General features: G+C 64.7%; 1 protein-coding gene across 1 annotated transcript; it reads left to right on the top strand.

The window, feature by feature from the left end:
• Positions 1–1,991: 1,991 nt before the first annotated feature.
• On the top strand, positions 1,992–20,255 carry TGM1 (transglutaminase 1). The gene is made up of 14 exons (XM_074982385.1): positions 1,992–2,232; positions 3,311–3,502; positions 6,184–6,435; positions 7,277–7,395; positions 7,668–7,775; positions 7,882–8,056; positions 10,578–10,716; positions 11,032–11,135; positions 11,854–11,942; positions 12,257–12,410; positions 15,138–15,419; positions 18,692–18,852; positions 18,935–19,071; positions 19,624–20,255. Exons 1-14 carry the CDS (start codon positions 1,992–1,994, stop codon positions 20,114–20,116), a joined length of 2,646 nt encoding a protein of 881 aa, XP_074838486.1. The 3' UTR covers positions 20,117–20,255.
• Positions 20,256–20,738: the final 483 nt, after the last annotated feature.

The following is a 20,738-nucleotide window of genomic DNA, read 5'->3' as shown; positions in this document are numbered from 1 at the left end:
AGCACCCGACCCCACAGCTCAGGGCTCAGTGAGCGAAGCCAGCCGGTGAGTGCGCGCAGGGGGGCCGGGGGTGTGGGGCTCGGACGGACGGAGGGGACTTTGGGGCTCATTACAATGTGGCAGACAAGGGGGGCCTGGGTATGGGGGTCTGGGGTTTGAAGCAAGGGGGCTGGGAAGTTTGGGGTGATTGGGGGGCTGGGAAGATCGGGGGTAGGTGGAAGATCTGGGGGTGACAGGCGGGGGGCTGGGAAGTTCGGGCAGGAATCTGGGGGTGCGGAGAAGGGGGGCAGGGTGCGGGGGGGCCGGCTGGGTCCCTGAGTCCTGGTCCTGAAGTCACCCACGGCGGGGGGGGGGGGTGCCTCAGAGCGGGGGCGGAGTCTGGGAGCTAGGACGCCTGGGTTCTCCCCTGGCTGTGCAGGGGGAGTGGTGTATAGTGGTTAGAGCTGGGGGGGGCTGGCGGGGGGGCAGGACGCCTGGGTTCTCTCCTGGCTGTGCAGGGGGAGTGGTGTATAGTGGTTAGAGCTGGGGGGGGGGGCAGGACGCCTGGGTTCTCTCCTGGCTGTGCAGGGGGAGTGGTGTATAGTGGTTAGAGCTGGGGGGGGCTGGCCGGGGGGCAGGACGCCTGGGTTCTCCCCTGGCTGTGCAAGGGGAGTGGTGTATAGTGGTTAGAGCTGGGGGGGGGCAGGACGCCTGGGTTCTCTCCTGGCTGTGCAGGGGGAGTGGTGTATAGTGGTTAGAGCTGGGGGGGCAGGACGCCTGGGTTCTCTCCTGGCTGTGCAGGAGAAGTGGTGTATAGTGGTTAGAGCTGGGGGGGCAGGACGCCTGGGTTCTCTCCTGGCTGTGCAGGGGGAGTGGTGTATAGTGGTTAGAGCTGGGGGGGCAGGACGCCTGGGTTCTCTCCTGGCTGTGCAGGAGAAGTGGTGTATAGTGGTTAGAGCTGGGGGGGGGCAGGACGCCTGGGTTCTCCCCTGGCTGTGCAGGAGAAGTGGTGTATAGTGGTTAGAGCTGGGGGGGCAGGACGCCTGGGTTCTCTCCTGGCTGTGCAGGGGGAGTGGTGTATAGTGGTTAGAGCTGGGGGGGGGCAGGACGCCTGGGTTCTCTCCTGGCTGTGCAGGGGAAGTGGTGTATAGTGATTAGAGCTGGGGGGGGGCAGGACGCCTGGGTTCTCTCCTGGCTGTGCAGGGGAAGTGGTGTATAGTGGTTAGAGCTGGGGGGGGCAGGACGCCTGGGTTCTCTCCTGGCTGTGCAGGGGGAGTGGTGTATAGTGGTTAGAGCTGGGGGGGCAGGACGCCTGGGTTCTCCGCTGGGGAGGGTCTAGTTACCTCTGCCCCCTTCCCACATCCCCCTGTCGCTACCTCCCCCCAGTCCCCCCCCAGTCTCTCCTGGCACCCCTTGGGGCAGCGCCTCCCCCCCGTGCCATTGCCCTGGCTGCCCCCCCCCCGCCCGCGCTGTTCCCAGCCCCAGCCGCGCCCGGCAGCTGTCCGCATCTGGCCCCCCTCCAGCTGAGGCCTGGGTCGGGGCAGCTGTACTCCCTCCCTGGCTGCCTGGGAGTCCGGGGGAGGGGTCAGAGCAGGACTCCTGGGTTCTCCCCGTGGGGCGTGGTGAGTAGTGGTTAGATCAGGGGCCCAGGACTCCTGGGTTCCCCATATAAGGCGTAGGCGATAGTGGTTAGAGCAGAGGGCCAGGACTCCTGGGTTCCCCATATAAGGCATAGGTGACAGTGGTTACAGCAGAGGGCCAGGACTCCTGGGTTCTCCCCGTGGGGCGTGGTGGGTAGTGGTTAGAGCTGCCCCGCCCACCCCGCCCCGCCCCGCCGGGTGTGTGACACAGACGGCGGGTGAAGAGGCTGTGACCTAGTTTCACTGGCCCCGGCCCTGTTTCCCCATCACCGCCCCGGCCGGGGCCAAAATGCAGCCACCTCTGGGGCGGAGCACGGCTGCGTAGAACGGCCCCGAGGACCCCTCGCTCATGGCTTCTCCCCGGCAGGCAAGATGCCCGAGGCTGATCTCCGCACGGATGTGGGGCGCTGGGCCAGCGCCAGCTACCGGGCCCGCCAGCCTGGCCCCCCGGGGCCCCCGCCCCAGAGGAAGAAACGCTCCTTCTTCAGCAAGTTCTGCCAGTGCTGCCAATGTTGCCGGTCCTGCTCCAGGTTCAACCGCCGGGATGACAGCGACTGGGGGCCGGCGCCGGGCGAGGAGCCGGGGGCCCGGCGGGCCCAGCCGGTTGTCCGGGGTGAGGGGGCACTGCTGGGGGAAGTTCGCAGCCCTGGGGATGGGAGGGGGCGGAAGGGAGGCCGGGCCTCTGGGGTCACTCTGATTCTCCCCCAGGGAACCCCGACACTCGGGGAGGGCTGCCGGCCTGGCCCCGCGCCCACTGCCCCTGGGGTGCCCTTTGGGAGTTCCCCTTTCCAGCCAAGGGGGGGTGGGTCCCCTGCTGACCCCTCCGCCACTGGGGTTCCCCCTTCCCAGCTCTCAGGATCCCCCACTACCCTGGGGTCCACTTTGGGGGGTGGTCCCCTTTCCAGCCAAGGGGGGTGGGTCCCCTGCTGACCCCTCCCCCACTGGGGTTCCCCCTTTCCAGCTCTCCAGATCCCCCACTGCCCCTGGGGTCCCCTTCGGGGGTTCCCCTTTCCAGCCAAGGGGGATGGGTCCCCCACTGACACCTCCCCCAGTGGAGTTCCCTCTTCGCAGCTCTCAGGATCCCCCACTGCCCCATGGGTGCCCTTCTGTGGTTCCCCCTTCTAGCCAAGGGGGGGTAGGTTCCCTGCTGACCCCTCCACTACTGGGGTTCCCCCTTCCCAGCTGTCACGATCCCCCACTACCCCTGGGGTCCCCTTCGGGGGTTCCCTTTTCCAGCCAAGGGGAGTGGGTCCTCCGCTGACCCCTCCCCCCCTGGGGTTCCCCCTTCCCAGCGCTCGGTGTCCCCCACTGCCCCTGGGGTCCCCTTTGGGGGTTATCTCTTCCAGCCAAGGGGGGTCGGGTCCCCCACTAACCCCTCCCCCACTGGGGTTCCCTTTTTCCAGCCAAGGGGGGGGTGGGTCCCCCGCTAACTCCTCCCCCACTGGGGTTCCCCCTTCCCAGCTCTTGGTGTCCCCCACTGCCCCTGGGGTCCCCTTCAGGGGTTCCCTCTTCCAGCCAAGGGGGGTTGGGTCCCCCGCTAACCCCTCCCCCACTGGGGTTCCCCCTTCCCAGCTCTTGGGATTCCCCCACGGCCCTGCCCCCCCCACTGTGGTGCCCCATTTTTGGGCCCAGGGGGCCCCCCTCTGGCCCCTGCCCCTCGCCCCCCAGCTGAGCCCTCCCTGTGCCTGCAGAGGGGATGCTGGTGGTCAGCAGCATAGACCTGCAGGGGCAGCGCTCGGGGAAGACGCGCCGGGAGCACCACACGGACGAGTTCGAATACAATGAGCTGATCGTGCGCCGGGGGCAACCCTTCGATGTCCACCTGCACCTGCAGCGGCCCTACGACCCCGAGGAGCACCGCCTCTGCCTGGAGCTGCTCATCGGTGAGAAGGGGGCGCCCGGGGCCCCCCACAGCCCGCCGGCCCCCTCCGTCATTGTCTGGGCCCCCCACTGCCCCCCAGGCTGCCCCCTGTCATGGGTTTCAGGGGTCCCCCTGCACTGCACCCTGGCCGCTGGCAGGAGTGACTCTCACTCAGCAGGTACAGCAGGAGGTTTATTAGGCAACAAATGCCCAGTTTCTCACAGAAGCAACAGTACAGCAGCCAGAGACAGTCCCTCCAACCCGTCCTGGGGAGAAGACCCCGAGGGGTGCCCCTCTGGGGTGTAGCTTCCCCCTCCTCAGGCTGGCTGCCTTCCAGCTCCTCTTTCCCCAGCTTCCTAACTGCTGCCCCCGATTCAATCCCAGCTTGGCTCCTCCCTGCTCTTTGTTCAGGGCAGAGGTGTTACCTGCCAGTTGTAGCCCCAGGGTCATCCTTAGCCACTGGGAGCTGCTGCTTGCCTCAGACACCCAGCCTGACTCACACATGCACTCCCCCGACTCCATCACACCCCCATTCCCCGCTGGCCCCGCTCTGCAGCCCCCCAGCTGCTGGCAGTGCCCCCCACTCCTCCTGGGGGGCCCACAGGAGCCCCCCTGCCACTGGGCCCCTGCCCTGCGATCCAGTCGCCTGGTTTCGACAAAGTTCCTTTGGGACTGGAAAAGGGCGAGAAAGAGGCGGCAGGGCTGGGGCCCGGGAGGTGAACATGGGGTCTGCTGGACCCCGGGGGCTGCAGAGGAATCTGGCGTTAATCCCCGGCCGGCTGAGCCAAGAGCAGCCGATGCCGGGTGAGCCACACGGGGACCAAGCGAGCCGGCTTGCCCGCGTTTGCCACCAATTGTCCACCCGGCAGGGAGTTCCCCAGGTCGGCGGCGTGTCGGGTGACAAGAAAACCACTCGATTTTTCTCATCCACCCACCACCTCTTCCTCGCCCCCCAGCCCTCCTGGGCAGCTCCCCCCGGGGGGCACTGGGGAGGCCGGGCGAGGTGAATTCCCGGGGGGAGGGAACTCCTGGTTTAGTTGGCGACAAGGGTGGGATGCCTTGCCTGGGTCCTGAGTCTCTTTACCTGGCACTGGCGGTGGGGCGGGCTCCGAGGGGCAGAGCGTCCCCTTGGCCGCTGGCACTGGAATTACCCACCTTCCCGACCCCACACCTGTCTGCTTCCATGGCTCCCCAGATGGGTGGCTGCAGTTCCGCCTCCCTCCCCCTGGCTTGGCCAGACCCGGAGGCCATTGGGGAAGGAGGCCTCACAGCCACTGACTGTCTGGGGGGCACTGCTGGGGGAAGCTCACAGCCCTGGAGAGCCCCTCTCCTCCCCCCAGCTGAGGGCACTGCTGAGGGAAGCTCACAGCCCTGGAGAGCCCCTCTCCTCCCCCCGGCTGAGGGCACCGCTGGGGGAAGCTCACAGCCCTGGAGACCCCCCTCCTCCCCCTGGCTGAGGGCACCGCTGGGGGAAGCTCACAGCCCTGGAGAGCCCCTCTCCTCCCCCTGGCTGACGGCACTGCTGGGGGAAGCTCACAGCCCTGGAGAGCCCCTCTCCTCCCCCCGGCTGAGGGCACCGCTGGGGGAAGCTCACAGCCCTGGAGAGCCCATCTCCTCCCCCTGGCTGACGGCACTGCTGGGGGAAGCTCACAGCCCTGCAGACCCCCTCTCCCCCAGCCGGCTGAGGGCACTGCTGGAGGGAGCTCGCAGAATGGCAGTGGCCAGCTGCCTGGGAGAGAGGCTGTGGGTGGCAATAGGGTGTGGAAGGGAAGCAGGGTGACCACGCCTTGGTCACCCCACCCTGGCTCCCCCACACTTGGGCCAAACAGGTTTGGGAGGGGCCATCTTGCCCAGGCCTGCTGCTGGAGCTGAGATCACGGAGCTGAGTCAGCAGGTCCTGCTGGGGCTGCGAGCTTCCCTCCAGCAGTGCCCCCAGGTAGGGACACACCAGGGCTGTGAGCTTCTCCCAGCAGTGCCCCCAGGCAGGGACAGGCTGGGGCTGTGAGCTTCCCTCCAGCAGTGCCCCCAGGCAGGGACACACCAGGGCTGCGAGCTTCCCCCAGCAGTGCCTGCAGGCAGGGACACACCAGGGCTGTGAGCTTCTCCCAGCAGTGCCCCCAGGCAGGGACACGCCAGGGCTGTGAGCTTCCCCCAGCAGTGCCCCCAGGCAGGGACACACCAGGGCTGTGAGCTTCCCCCAGCAGTACCCACAGGCAGCGACAGGCTGGGGCTGTGAGCTTCCCTCCAGCAGTGCCCACAGGCAGGGACAGGCTGGGGCTGTGAGCTTCCCCCAGCAGTGCCCCCAGGCAGGGACACGCCAGGGCTGTGAACTTCCCTCCAGCAGTGCCCCCAGGCTGGGACACACCAGGGCTGTGAGCTTCTCCCAGCAGTGCCCCCAGGCAGGGACACGCCAGGGCTGTGAGCTTCCCCCAGGCAGGGACACGCCAGGGCTGTGAGCTTCCCCCAGCAGTGCCCCCAGGCAGGGACACGCCAGGGCTGTGAGCTTCACCCAGCAGTGCCCCCAAGCAGGGGCTGGGCCCAGGGAGGGGGCACATGGGATGCCTGGTCTGGGGTCAGTGAAATAGATGGGCAGAGGTGGGGAGGCTCGGGGGCAGGGCTGGGGGGGCTGCTGGAGGGGGAATGTTGGGGGCCAGGGCTGGGGGGCACCCCACAGGCAACTCACTCCCTGTCCCCCCCGCCCAGGCCCCACGCCACAGGTGTCCAAGGCCACCCACATCCTGGTGCCGGTGGGTGCCCCGCTGCCGGGGCTGGGCTGGTCGGCAGAGGTGCTGCGAGCTGGGTCGGACACCCTGTTGCTGCGGGTCACCTCGGCCCCCACAGCCGTCATCGGGAAGTACCGCTTCAGCGTGAAGACGCGGAGCAAGGGAGGCGAGTACCAGATGCCCTTCGACCCCCGCAACGAGATCTACATCCTCTTCAACCCCTGGTGCCGCGGTGAGTGCAGGGCACTGCTGGGGGAAGCTCGCAGCGCGGGGCGGGGGAGCGGAGGACGAGGCAGGGGCTGGCGTGGGGCACTGCTGGGGGAAGCTCGCAGCGCGGGGCGGGGGAGCGGAGGACGAGGCAGGGGCTGGCGTGGGGCACTGCTGGGGGAAGCTCGCAGCGCGGGGCGGGGGAGCGGAGGACGAGGCAGGGGCTGGCGTGGGGCACTGCTGGGGGAAGCTCGCAGCGCGGGGCGGGGGAGCGGAGGACGAGGCAGGGGCTGGCGTGGGGCACTGCTGGGGGAAGCTCGCAGCGCGGGGCGGGGGAGCGGAGGACGAGGCAGGGGCTGGCGTGGGGCACTGCTGGGGGAAGCTCGCAGCGCGGGGCGGGGGAGCGGAGGATGAGGCAGGGGCTGGCGTGGGGCACTGCTGGGGGAAGCTCGCAGCGCGGGGCGGGGGAGCGGAGGACGAGGCAGGGGCTGGCGTGGGGCACTGCTGGGGGAAGCTCGCAGCGCGGGGCGGGGGAGCGGAGGACGAGGCAGGGGCTGGCGTGGGGCACTGCTGGGGGAAGCTCGCAGCGCGGGGCGGGGGAGCGGAGGACGAGGCAGGGGCTGGCGTGGGGCACTGCTGGGGGAAGCTCGCAGCGCGGGGCGGGGGAGCGGAGGACGAGGCAGGGGCTGGCGTGGGGCACTGCTGGGGGAAGCTCGCAGCATGGGGCAGGGGAGTAGAGAACAAGGCAGGGCCGTGGGGCAGTGGGTGTGGCAGGGGGCGGGGCCCAAGGGGGAGGGCGGGACGGGGAGGTCAGGGCCGGGGCTCAGGGCCGGGGGCGGGGCTAACCCGCTCTGCCCCGCCCCCAGAGGACGCGGTGTACCTGCCGCGGGACGAGTGGCTGGAGGAGTACGTGCTGAATGAGAGCGGGCCCATCTACTACGGCACCGAGAGCCAGATCGGGGAGCGCACCTGGAACTATGGGCAGGTGGGCGGGGCCCTGGCCCAGGAGGGGGCTGGGCCCTGGTTGAGGTGGAGGAGGGGGCCTGGGCCGGGGACCCACTGGTGACTGACCTTGGCCCAGGAGGGGGCGGGGCCCTGGGGCAGGAGGGGGTGGGGACCTAGGCCAGGAGGGGGCCTCGGCCAGGGGCAGGAGGGGCGGGGCCCTGGGGCAGGAGGGGGCGGGGCCCTGGATGGGGTGGAGGAGGGGGCCTGGGCCAGGGGACCCCCTGGTGACTGCCCCCCATCTCTGCCCCCCAGTTTGACCGTGGGGTGCTGGACGCCTGCCTCTACATCCTGGATCGGCGGGGGATGCCGCACGCGGGCCGCGGGGACCCCATCAACGTCTCCCGCGTGGTTTCCGCCATGGTGAGTGGGGGGGGGGTGCAGCGGTGGGGGTCCCTGTCCCCATCCCCCGCCCGTCTGTGCCCCCCATCGCTCACCGCTCTCTCCCCCCTCCCCCGCCGTGGGGCAGGTGAACTCCCTGGACGACAACGGGGTGCTGGTGGGGAAGTGGACGGGCGACTACTCGCGGGGCACCAACCCCTCGGCCTGGGTGGGCAGCGTGGATATCCTGCGGCAGTACCACCGCACCGGGTACCCCGTCCTCTACGGCCAGTGCTGGGTCTTCGCCGGCGTCGTCACCACCGGTGAGGGGGCCAGGCTGGGCTGGGCTGGGGGAGAGAATGGATTAGTGGGCGGGGCCGACGGGAGGTGGGCGGGGCCGACGGGAGGGCCCATTGAATGGGGTGGGGCGTGGGTGGGACCAAGGGACAGAGCTGTGAGGCAGGGGGTGGAGGCTGAGGGTCAGTGGATGGGACCAGGGGGTGGGTGGAGGGATAGGGGGTGAAGATGGGGGGTGGGTCCCCTCAGCTGTGCCCCTGGAGGGGTGCCACTGGGGGGTGGACGAAAGCAAGGGGCAGGGCCAGAGGGGCGGGGAAAACAGATGGGGAGGCCGGAACAAGCAAATGAAGGAAGGGAAAAAGGAAGGAAGGAGCGTAATTAAGTAACGAATAAACAAATTAGCGAAGAAACAAACTCAGAAATGAACCCATGAAGGGCTGAATGAAAGGACTGAATCAGTGAATAAAGGAGGGAGTGAATGAGATTAATTAACGTACGAAGGAAAGAGCTGATGAACGACCGAAGGAACCAAAGAAAGAAGGAACGAACAGCTGACAGACGGAACCAGCCAAGGAAGGAGGGAAGGAAGGAAGAAGGGAGGGAAGGAATAAGGGAAGGAGGGAAAAACTGAATGAACTCAGGGATGAGTGAGTTGAATGAACAAACGAAAGCACGAATGAGTGAAGGCCCGAGCGTGAGAATGTGCCAGCGAATGACTGAACGAATGAACGAGGGAATGAGCGAACGAATGAGGGAATGAACGAACGAACGAACGAGGGAATGAGCAAACGAATAAATGAACGAACAGCTGAATGAACAAAAAACGAATTCATTAATTAACGCATAAATGTGCCCACGAACTAAATGAACTGCAGAAAGGAATGAATGAGCAAATGGGCCAAAGAATGACTGACTGAATGCGCCTTGCGCCAACAAATGAATGAACGAACGTGTGATTGAATGAGCGGGAGAATGAATGAATGACTGTGCAAATGCACCGAGTGAATGAACAAACAAGTGAATCAATGAACGAATGAATGAAGGTGGGAACAAACAGATGAATGAATCAATGAATGAACGTGCAAACACAGTGTGAATGCACAAACAACTGATGAATGAATGACCGTGCAAATGCACCGAGAGAATGAATGAATGAAGGTAGGAACAAACAGATGAATGAATAAATGAATGAATGGACCAATGAATGAACGTGCAAATACCCAGTGTGAATGCACAAACAACTGAATGAATGAATGTTGTACTAGTAGTAGTAGGCCTCCTTCAGCCTGCACAGACTATGGATCGCGCCCTTTATAGTTTCAACTGAGGACTTCATTTACAGCGTCTACTGTGACTATGAAGACCCACACGAGAGTGACAGTCCTTGCTGCATCTCTTGCAGATGTAGTGGGTGTCTGGCAAGTCCTTATTGTGCTTTCTGTGCGCTCGCTTCTCCTCTGCTAGCTGTCTGATCTTCAACTCGCCCTTCTGAAGGCCCTTGTGTAACCCCTGCCTCCATCTGCCGCGGTCGTCTGCTAGTTCTTCCCAGTTGTCCAGCTCCATGTCTACCTCTCTGAGGTCTCTCTTGCAGACATCTTTGTAGCGCAGCTGGGGGCGTCCGGGAGGTCTGTTGCCAGAGGTTAGCTCACCATACAGGAAGTCTTTTGGAATCCTTCCATCGTTCATCCTGTGGACGTGGCCAAGACAGTGGAGCCGCCGCTGCCTGAGGAGGAATGAACGTGCAAATGCACCAAGTGAAAGCACAAAGAAGTGAATGAATGAATGTGCAAATACAGTGTGAATGCACAAACAAGTGAATGAATGAATGAATGAACGTGCAAATACACCGAGTGAATGCACAAACAAGTGAACAAATGAATGACTGAATGTCCGTGCAAATGCACCAAGTGAATGCACAAACGAATGAATGAACGTGCAAATACACAGTGAATGCACAAACAAGTGAACAAATGAATGACTGAATGACCGTGCAAATGCACCAAGTGAATGCACAAACGAATGAATGAACGTGCAAATACACAGAGTCAATGCACAAACAAGTGAACAAATGAAGGAACGAATGAATGAATGTGCAAATGCACCAAGTGAATGCACAAACAAGTGAAGGAATGAATGAATGACCATGCAAATGCACCGAGTGAATGCACAAACAAATGAATGACCGTGCAAATACCCAGAGTGAAGGCACAAACAGGTGAATGACTGAACGAACGAGTGAATGCACCGAGAAGTGAAGAAAGGAAGGAAGGAACCACAGTGGTGTCGCGAGTGGCCGCCCAGCTGAAGGGGCTGCGTGAGGGTCCCAGCACACGGACGACTGACCGCCCGAGCGGGCCAGTGGCAGAGCAAGCGGGGACGGGCCGCGCGTCCCAGCCCGGCGAGCGCCGGCAGAAGAAAGCACCGGCGGAGCGGGGCTGAAGGCCCAGGGGGCAGGGACCAGATGGGAGAGTCGGGGGCAGAGGTCGGAGGGCCGAGCCCCCCACCCCCTGCAGTCCCTGACCCCTTGTTCTGCTCCCCACCCCCCAGTGCTGCGGTGCTTCGGGATCGCCACCCGCACCATCACCAACTACAACTCGGCGCACGACACGGACGTCAGCCTGACCCTGGATATCTACTTCGACGAGAACATGAAGCCACTGGAGAAGCTCAACGCCGACTCCGTGTGGTGAGGGACGGGGCGCGGCTCAGTCAGCCCTGCCTTGGGGGGCGGGGGGACAGCGCGGACCCCAGTCACTCCAGCAGGGGGCGCTGGGGGGGCAGAGGGGCGCGGGGGTGGGTCAGACCCCAGTCACTCCAGCAGGGAGCGCTGGGGGGGCAGAGGGGCACAGGGGTGGGTCAGACCCCAGTCACTCCAGCAGGGGGCGCTGGGGGGGCAGAGGGGCGCGGGGGTGGGTCAGACCCCAGTCACTCCAGCAGGGGGCGCTGGGGGGGGCAGAGGGGCGCTGGGGGCTCTCATGTAACCACCCCTGCTCCCCCATAGGAATTTCCACGTGTGGAACGACTGCTGGATGACCCGACCCGACCTGCCCGCTGGCTACGACGGGTGGCAGGTGGTGGACGCCACCCCCCAGGAGACCAGCAGCGGTGAGTCGGGGGGCGGGACGGGGCAGAGGTGGCCCTGGGCTGGGGGGGGGGCGCCCTGCTGTGTGGGGGATCACCCTGCTTTGTGTGTGTGTGGGAGAGACACCCTGCTGTGTGTGGGGGGGAGACGCCCTGCTGTGTGGGGGGGGCACCCTGCTTTGTGTGTGTGTGGGAGAGACACCCTGTTGTGTGTGAGGGGGGATGCCCTGCTGTGTGTGAGGGGGGACGCCCTGCTGTGTGTGTGGGAGAGACACCCTGCTGTGTGTGAGGGGGGACGCCCTGCTGTGTGTGAGGGGGGACGCCCTGCTGTGTGTGTGGGAGAGACGCCCTGCTGTGTGTGAGGGGGGACGCCCTGCTGTGTGTGTGGGAGAGATGCCCTGCTGTGGGGGGGGGATGCCCTGCTGTGTGTGGGGGGGGACGCCCTGCTGTGTGGGGGGAGGGAGACGCCCTGCTGTGTGTGGGGGCGGATGCCCTGCTGTGTGCGTGAGGGAGAGACGCCCTGCTGTGTGGGGGGGGACCCCCTGCTGTGTGTGTGTGTGTGTGTGTGTGTGTGTGACGGAGAGACGCCTTGGTGTGTGTGTGTGTGTGTGTGTGTGTGTGTGGGTGAGGGAGAGACGCCCTGCTGTGTGTGTGGGGGGGACGCCCTGCTGTGTGGGGGGGGGCCCAGGCTTTGGGGGGCTCTGGGAGTCTGACTGTGCCCCCGCTTTGCCCTCCTCCCCAGGGATCTTCTGCTGTGGGCCCTGCTCGGTGGAGGCCATCAAGAACGGGCAGGTGTACCTCAAATATGACGCACCCTTCATCTTCGCTGAGGTACGGGGGGCGGGGCCTCTACACGAGGGGGCGGAGTGTGCAGAGGGGCGGGTCCGTCTATGGTGGCATGAGGGGCGGGATCTCGTGGGGGCGTGGTCTCTGATGGCGGGAAGGGGCGGGGCCTGTCTGTGAGGGCAGGATCGCTACATGAGGAGGCGGGGCTTGGGAAGGGGCCAGTCTGTCTAGGATGGTGGGGGGGGCCCCTCTCATGGTGGGGGCGTGGTCTCTGATGGCGGGAGGGGGCGGGGTCTCGCCATGGGGGGCGGGGTTTGTGGGGCTCTGCGTCGGGGCGCTGACCCAGGCCCCGCCCCCAGGTGAACAGCGACAAGGTGTACTGGCAGCGCCAGGCCGACGGCAGCTTCAAGATTGTCTACGTGGAGGAAAGGGCCATCGGGCACCTGATTAGCACCAAGGCCGTGGGCTCGCACGAGCGCCACGACGTCACCGACCTCTACAAGCACCCCGAGGGTACGCGCTGGGCACGAGGGCAGGGCAGCGCTGGGGGGAGGCCCCCGTCGCCCGGCCCTCTTGCACTGGCACCTCCCCGTGCGTGCTCAGTCGTGAATCTTTGCACACTCACCATGCACACCAGTCCGTCCCCCCTCTGTTGCACTTGCACACCGGCTCTGGCAGGCAGCAGTTGCTGCAGGGGTTGCCTCACCCTCGTGCCCCGGGCTGCACGTCCGCGTTCACTGCTGCATGTTTGGGTTGACGCCTTCTGCGTTTGCACACTCGCTCTGGCACATTTCCCCCCGTGTCGTGCACACCGGCTTTTGCACGTAATCACACCCATGTGCTCGGTTGCACTTGCTTTGAGACACACCATCTTTGCACACTCCCTTCTCCATGGGAAAGGCTTGTTCTCGCCTCCATTCCTTTGCACCCTCGATTTGCACGGCTGTCACTTACGCAGCTCTTCCGTGCAACTCTGCACTCGCAGCGCACCCATTCAGGGGGCACGTTAATCCTTGCACTTCCACGTGCTAACTCGAGAACTCTCACTCTTCCCTCTCGTTCCTGTTTGCACACTCATTTGTCCTTGTTAGCAGTCGTGGCTGTGTCTTTTGTGCTACGTTTGCACACAGGTATTTGCACAGATTTTGCTTGCAGTTGATTTGCATACTCGCCCAGCCATGCCAGCATGCTCACTTATCCATTTGCATGCTCACTGGCATAGACATGCATTTTGCACACTTCTGTACATGTGGCTTGCTTTTGCACACTCGCCTTGCCATGCGTGCACGCTCACTTCTGTGCATTCCTTTGCACATGTGCTTCACCCTGTTAGCACACTACAGCCTCCACCTCTGCATGCTCTTTCCTGTCTGAATACTCCCATGTTCACATCCACGCATTCGCTTCTCTTTGCACAAGCATTCAGATGTGCACTTATTTATTTTCACGCTTAACTCACCATGTTTGCACACACAAACTTGCTCCCTTCTGCTTGAGCCCAGACACTTTTGCACACACTTCTTCCCACAGGTGTGCTGTTCCAACTTTGCGTGTTCTCATAAGCCTGTTTGCACACTTATCTTCATGCATTTGCACACTCGCCCATAGCATGCCTATGTGCGCTGTTGATGGATTGTCCAAGCCGTGGCTGGCCCCCCCATCCACAACCATCTGACTCTTGCTGGGCCGCAGCGGTGTAATGGCACGGCGGAGAGCCTGCCCACGCTCGCTGGGTGTTGTGACACTCGCCTGGCACCGATGTCAGGCTTGCCGGGGCATTTCCTGGAAGACTTGGAAAACACTTGAGACACTGCGATGCCCCTGCCGAGCTGGTCTGGCCGGTTCCTGGCCTGTTCTGCTGAGCTCTGGTTTGGATACCGGCCCCTCTGCGGCACATGCTGAGACCTGACTGGAGTGGGCCTAAATACGCACACTTCTCCTCGCTGCTTGTACATTCACACGCGCCCCTTTGGGTTTGCACACTTGCTTTTCGCTCTTCCCACGTGTGCGCTCCCACTGTGGGGCTTGCATGCCGAGTTTTGTTCGCACTCGCAGGCGCAACCAGTGGCTTGCTTGTTTTCACACTCACTTTTGCACATGCCAAGTCTTGCTTGCACTCTTGTTTCAGCCATAGCACGTGTTTTGCACACTTGTCTTTCACTTATGCTTCCGGGCACACTTGCTTTGTCATTTTGCACACTTGTTCACCGGGACACTTCTGCAAGGTTGGTTTTCTGCACCCGGCCCCTCTCATTCTTGCACGCCTACACATTCTGCAAAATCTGGTTCCATGTTGTTGCACACCCGTGCCTCACCCACTCCTGTTTACATGCTCACTTTGCTGTGTCCGCACACTCACCCATTCACATTTGCATTCTAATAGGCTCCTCTTTGCACACTCAACATGTTGCATTTCACACTCACCCATTCACATTCACATGCTAACAGACTCCACTTTCCTCAAATTGCCACAACTGCACACTCACTCATGCCCATACTAATGGGCTCCTCTTACTACACTTATCCTTTCACATTTGCACGCTAACAGGCTTCTCTTTGCACATTCAACATGTCATATTTACACACTCATCAATTTGCATGCTAGCTGGTTCCTCTTTGCACACTCCAAGTGTCACATTTACACACTCGTCCGTTTGCACACTAACCCGCTCCTTTGCACACTAAACATGTCATATTTACACCCTCATCCATTTGCACGCTAACAGGCTTCTCTTCACACACTCAACATGTCATATTTACACACTCATCCATATGCGTGCTAACCGGCTCTTCTTTGCACACTTCATGTGTCACGTTTACACACATCCACTTGCACACTAACCGGCTCCCTTGCACACTAAATGAGTCGTATTTACACACTCATCCATTTGCACGCTGGCCCTCTCCTCTTTGCACACTCATTGTGCCATATTTGCACGCTCATCCATTCCCACTTGCACTAACACGCTTTGCATGCTTCTCACATTTGCCCACTCACCCACTCCAGCTTCCGTACTTACCCGCTGCTGTGTGCGTGATATTCTCTTTCCCACATTTGCACACTCACCTCTTCCCATTTGCATGCTCGCCTTCTTGTACACCCCAGCGCTTGCAAGTTCATGGTTGCCCAGGCATTACTGCGCACACACGAGTGCCCCTTGCACAAGGAGACCATTCCACTTGGGGGAGGGCCAGCTGGGATCACCCAGCTTTTGCTAAGGCCCTGTCCGCCCCCCTCAGGCTCGGACGCCGAGCGGAAGGCGGTGGAGACGGCAGCCAGGCATGGCACCAAGGCGCACATCTACAAGAACAAGGAGTGGGGCGAGGACGTGTCGGTGAGCGTGGAGGCCTCGGAGGCCATCATGGGCCAGGACGTCAGCATCCAGGTGTCCCTGAGCAACCGGGCCAGCAGCAGCCGCAGCGTCGCCCTCAAGCTGCATCTGGCCCCCATGTTCTACACCGGTGTGACGGGCTCCATCTTCAAGCAGGACAGCAAGCAGGTGGAAATCCCGCCGGGAGGAGGTGAGCCCCGGCCCCCAGGACACCCCCAAATCAGCCCCCGGAAACCTCAACCCCGGGGCCCAGTCCCCTCTGAAGCCGATCTCCGGGGTCCCACTCCCAGCCCCCCCAAACCTCAACCCCGGGGCCCAGTTCCCTCTGAAGCCGATCTCCGGGGTCCCACTCCCAGCCCCCCCAAACCTCAACCCCGGGGCCCAGTTCCCTCTGAAGCCGATCTCTGGGGTCCCACTCACAGCCCCCCCAAACCTCAACCCCAGGGCCCAGTCCCCTCTGAAGCCGATCTCTGGGGTCCCACTCCCAGCCCCCCCAAACCTCAACCCCGGGGCCCAGTTCCCTCTGAAGCCGATCTCTGGGGTCCCACTCCCAGCCCCCCCAAACCTCAACCCCGGGGCCCAGTCCCCTCTGAAGCCGATCTCCGGGGTCCCACTCCCAGCCCCCCCAAACCTCAACCCCGGGGCCCAGTTCCCTCTGAAGCCGATCTCTGGGGTCCCACTCCCAGCCCCCCCAAACCTCAACCCCGGGGCCCAGTTCCCTCTGAAGCCGATCTCCGGGGTCCCACTCACAGCCCCCCCAAACCTCAACCCCAGGGCCCAGTCCCCTCTGAAGCCGATCTCTGGGGTCCCACTCCCAGCCCCCCCAAACCTCAACCCCGGGGCCCACTTCCCTCTGAAGCCGATCTCTGGGGTCCCACTCCCAGCCCCCCCAAACCTCAACCCCGGGGCCCAGTTCCCTCTGAAGCCGATCTCTGGGGTCCCACTCCCAGCCCCCCCAAACCTCAACCCCGGGGCCCAGTTCCCTCTGAAGCCGATCTCCGGGGTCCCACTCACAGCCCCCCCAAACCTCAACCCCAGGGCCCAGTCCCCTCTGAAGCCGATCTCTAGGGTCCCACTCCCAGCCCCCCCAAACCTCAACCCCGGGGCCCAGTCCCCTCTGAAGCCGATCTCTGGGGTCCCACTCCCAGCCCCCCCAAACCTCAACCCCGGGGCCCAGTTCCCTCTGAAGCCGATCTCCGGGGTCCCACTCCCAGCCCCCCCAAACCTCAACCCCGGGGCCCAGTTCCCTCTGAAGCCGATCTCCGGGGTCCCACTCCCAGCCCCCCAAACCTCAACCCCGGGGCCCAGCCCCCTCTGAAGCCGATCTCCGGGGTCCCACTCCCAGCCCCCCAAACCTCAACCCCGGGGCCCAGCCCCCTCTGAAGCCGATCTCTGGGGTCCCACTCACAGCCCCCCCAAACCTCAACCCCGGGGCCCAGTTCCCTCTGAAGCCGATCTCTGGGGTCCCACTCCCAGCCCCCCCAAACCTCAACCCCGGGGCCCAGTCCCCTCTGAAGCCGATCTCCGGGGTCCCACTCCCAGCCCCCCCAAACCTCAACCCCGGGGCCCAGTTCCCTCTGAAGCCGATCTCTGGGGTCCCACTCCCAGCCCCCCCAAACCTCAACCCCGGGGCCCAGTTCCCTCTGAAGCCGATCTCCGGGGTCCCACTCACAGCCCCCCCAAACCTCAACCCCGGGGCCCAGTCCCCTCTGAAGCCGATCTCTGGGGTCCCACTCCCAGCCCCCCCAAACCTCAACCCCGGGGCCCACTTCCCTCTGAAGCCGATCTCTGGGGTCCCACTCCCAGCCCCCCCAAACCTCAACCCCGGGGCCCAGTTCCCTCTGAAGCCGATCTCTGGGGTCCCACTCCCAGCCCCCCCAAACCTCAACCCCGGGGCCCAGTTCCCTCTGAAGCCGATCTCTGGGGTCCCACTCACAGCCCCCCCAAACCTCAACCCCGGGGCCCAGTTCCCTCTGAAGCCGATCTCTGGGGTCCCACTCCCAGCCCCCCCAAACCTCAACCCCGGGGCCCACTTCCCTCTGAAGCCGATCTCTGGGGTCCCACTCCCAGCCCCCCCAAACCTCAACCCCGGGGCCCACTTCCCTCTGAAGCCGATCTCTGGGGTCCCACTCCCAGCCCCCCAAACCTCAACCCCGGGGCCCAGTCCCCTCTGAAGCCGATCTCCGGGGTCCCACTCCCAGCCCCCCAAACCTCAACCCCGGGGCCCAGTCCCCTCTGAAGCCGATCTCCGGGGTCCCACTCCCAGCCCCCCAAACCTCAACCCCGGGGCCCAGCCCCCTCTGAAGCCGATCTCTGGGGTCCCACTCCCAGCCCCCCCAAACCTCAACCCCGGGGCCCAGTCCCCTCTGAAGCCGATCTCTGGGGTCCCACTCCCAGCCCCCCCAAACCTCAACCCCGGGGCCCAGTTCCCTCTGAAGCCGATCTCTGGGGTCCCACTCCCAGCCCCCCCAAACCTCAACCCCGGGGCCCAGTCCCCTCTGAAGCCGATCTCTGGGGTCCCACTCCCAGCCCCCCCAAACCTCAACCCCGGGGCCCAGTCCCCTCTGAAGCCGATCTCTGGGGTCCCACTCCCAGCCCCCCCAAACCTCAACCCCGGGGCCCAGTCCCCTCTGAAGCCGATCTCCGGGGTCCCACTCCCAGCCCCCCCAAACCTCAACCCCGGGGCCCACTTCCCTCTGAAGCCGATCTCTGGGGTCCCACTCCCAGCCCCCCCAAACCTCAACCCCGGGGCCCACTTCCCTCTGAAGCCGATCTCTGGGGTCCCACTCCCAGCCCCCCCAAACCTCAACCCCGGGGCCCAGTCCCCTCTGAAGCCGATCTCTGGGGTCCCACTCCCAGCCCCCCCAAACCTCAACCCCGGGGCCCAGTCCCCTCTGAAGCCGATCTCTGGGGTCCCACTCCCAGCCCCCCCAAACCTCAACCCCGGGGCCCAGTCCCCTCTGAAGCCGATCTCTGGGGTCCCACTCCCAGCCCCCCCAAACCTCAACCCCGGGGCCCAGTCCCCTCTGAAGCCGATCTCCGGGGTCCCACTCCCAGCCCCCCCAAACCTCAACCCCGGGGCCCAGCCCCCTCTGAAGCCGATCTCCAGGATCCAACTCGTAGCTGCCCAAACACGAACACCTGGCCCCCAGGCCCTCCAGCCCCACCCAAATCTCCACTCTCGATCCCCTGGGCTCTGACCCCTTGGTCCCCAGTGACCCCGGCCCCCTGCACCCCAATGCCCAGCCCCCAAGTCACCCCGATCCCCAACCTACATTGAGATAACCCCAAGTGACTTCCAACAGGATCCTGCCTGGCAAAGGCAGGACCCCCAAATACAGCCCCAGGGCCTCTCCAATCCCCTCCTACCAGATCCCACCCAGGGACCCTCCAACTCCATCCCCTAATCCCACCATCTGCACTGGCGCCCTGCGGCCCCGGCTGACCCTGCCTCCCCCACAGCCCAGTCGGTGCGCATGGTGGTGTCCTACCCTGAGTACCAGCCACACCTGGTGGATCAGGCGTCTCTGCTGCTCAGCGTCTCGGGGAAGGTGGCTCAGACCGGCCAGGTCCTGGCCAAGCAGCACAGCTTCCGCCTGCGCACACCGGACCTGACGCTCACGGTGAGGGGGGGGGTCGGACGCTGGGGTTCTCGGGAGGGGGGAAGGGCCCGGACGCCGGGGTTCTCACCTTGCTGTCTCTCAGGTGATGGGCCCAGCTGTGGTGGGGCAGGAGACCCAGGTGCAAGTCGTCTTCAAGAACCCGCTGCCCCAGACGCTCACAGGCGCCGTCTTCCACATGGAGGGCTCAGGCTTGTCCTGCCCCAAGCCCACAAAAATCGGGTAAGCCCTGACCCCCAGAGACACAACCCAGGAGTCCTGGCTCCCCCACTCATGGGCTCTAACCAGCCCCCACTGCCCTCCCAGAGCCGGGGAGAACCCAGGAGTCCTGGCTCCCAGCCCCTGCTCTAACCACCAGCCCCCACTACCCCCCCAGAGCCAGGGAGAACCCAGGAGTCCTGGCTCCCAGCCCCCTGCTCTAACCACCAGCCCCCACTACCCCCCCAGAGCCGGGGAGAATCCAGGAGTCCTGGCTCCCGCCCCCTGCTCTAACCACCAGCCCCCACTGCCCTCCCAGAGCCGGGGAGAACCCAGGAGTCCTGGCTCCCAGCCCCCTGCTCTAACCACCAGCCCCCACTGCCCTCCCAGCGCCAGGGAGAACCCAGGAGTCCTGGCTCCCGGCCCTGCTCTAACCACCAGCCCCCACTGCCCTCCCAGAGCCGGGGAGAACCCAGGAGTCCTGGCTCCCGGCCCCTGCTCTAACTACCAGCCCCCACTGCCCCCCAGCAGAGGCGTGGGACCCAGGCGTCCTGACCCTCTTTCCTCTCCCTGCAGGACCATCGGTGGGCACCAGACTATCTCCTTCCGCCAGGCTATCACGCCGCTCCGGGCCGGCCCGCGCCAGCTGGTGGCTAGCATAGACAGCGCCCAGCTCTCCCAGGTCCATGGGACGGTGACTGTGAATGTGGCCCCAGCTGGAGGAGGGGACCGGGCCCCAGCACCAGCCCCAGCCCGGGAGGACCCAGCCCGGAGCTCACCAGCCCCAGCCGCAGCCCGGAGCTCCCCGGCCCCGGCCCCAGCCCCAGCCCCAGCCCGGAGCTCCCCGGCCCCAGCCGCAGCCCGGAGCTCACCAGCCCCAGCCCGGAGCTCCCCGGCCCCAGCCGCAGCCCGGAGCTCACCAGACCCAGCCCGGAGCTCCCCGGCCCCAGCCGCAGCCCGGAGCTCACCAGCCCCAGCCCGGAGCTCCCCAGCCCCAGCCCACCGCTCCCCAGCCCGCCAGCCAGACACCCGGACCCCAGAGCCCGGCCGGGTTGGATACCCCGTCTGAGCCCCACAGGGCCCCAGGTGCCTGCACCCCCCTGCCTGGGCTCCATCGGCACGGCCACCCCACTCCACCCCTCTGCCCTCCCCCTGTGCCTCTCTCCTCCCACCCAAGAGAAGCAACAGCTCTTCCTGAACTTCTGGGGTTCCCCTGCTCCCCCCCATACACCACCCCGTCTGCTCCCCATTTTCTTGGGGGGATAAGCCCCATAGGGGACAGGGCTTGGACCTAGGACCTCCTGGCTCCCAACCTACTGCTTTAACCACTAGGCTACGCTCCCATCTCCCCCCCCAACCATTTCTGACTCACCATGGACCCCTGGGCTCTGACAGCGAAGGCGGCTCCAGTCCAGGGGCTAATGGGGGGGCACCGTGGCCCCCCACTCTGGGCCGCTCCCCTTGACCGAACACTGGGGTTACCTCTCTGACAAGCCACCCCCAGTGTGGGGCGAGGCTCTGATTGCTATTGACGATAAAGGGTTTGCTCCTGACTTTGCCATTTTTACCCCGGTGCCCCTGGTTTCTGCGGGGGGGGGGGCACTGAAGCTGCTGAGAAGCGTGTTGGGGGCGCTGCAGAGCCCCAATCCCATCAGACACCCCCGGGAGCAGGGGCCAACCTGGGCCAGATG

This window comes from Carettochelys insculpta, chromosome 32 (assembly GCF_033958435.1).
Source record: "Carettochelys insculpta isolate YL-2023 chromosome 32, ASM3395843v1, whole genome shotgun sequence".
In the NCBI taxonomy this organism is placed as follows: domain Eukaryota; kingdom Metazoa; phylum Chordata; order Testudines; family Carettochelyidae; genus Carettochelys; species Carettochelys insculpta.
The sequence above is the reverse complement of the archived record's forward strand: the minus strand, read 5'-3'. Positions and strand labels throughout refer to the sequence as shown.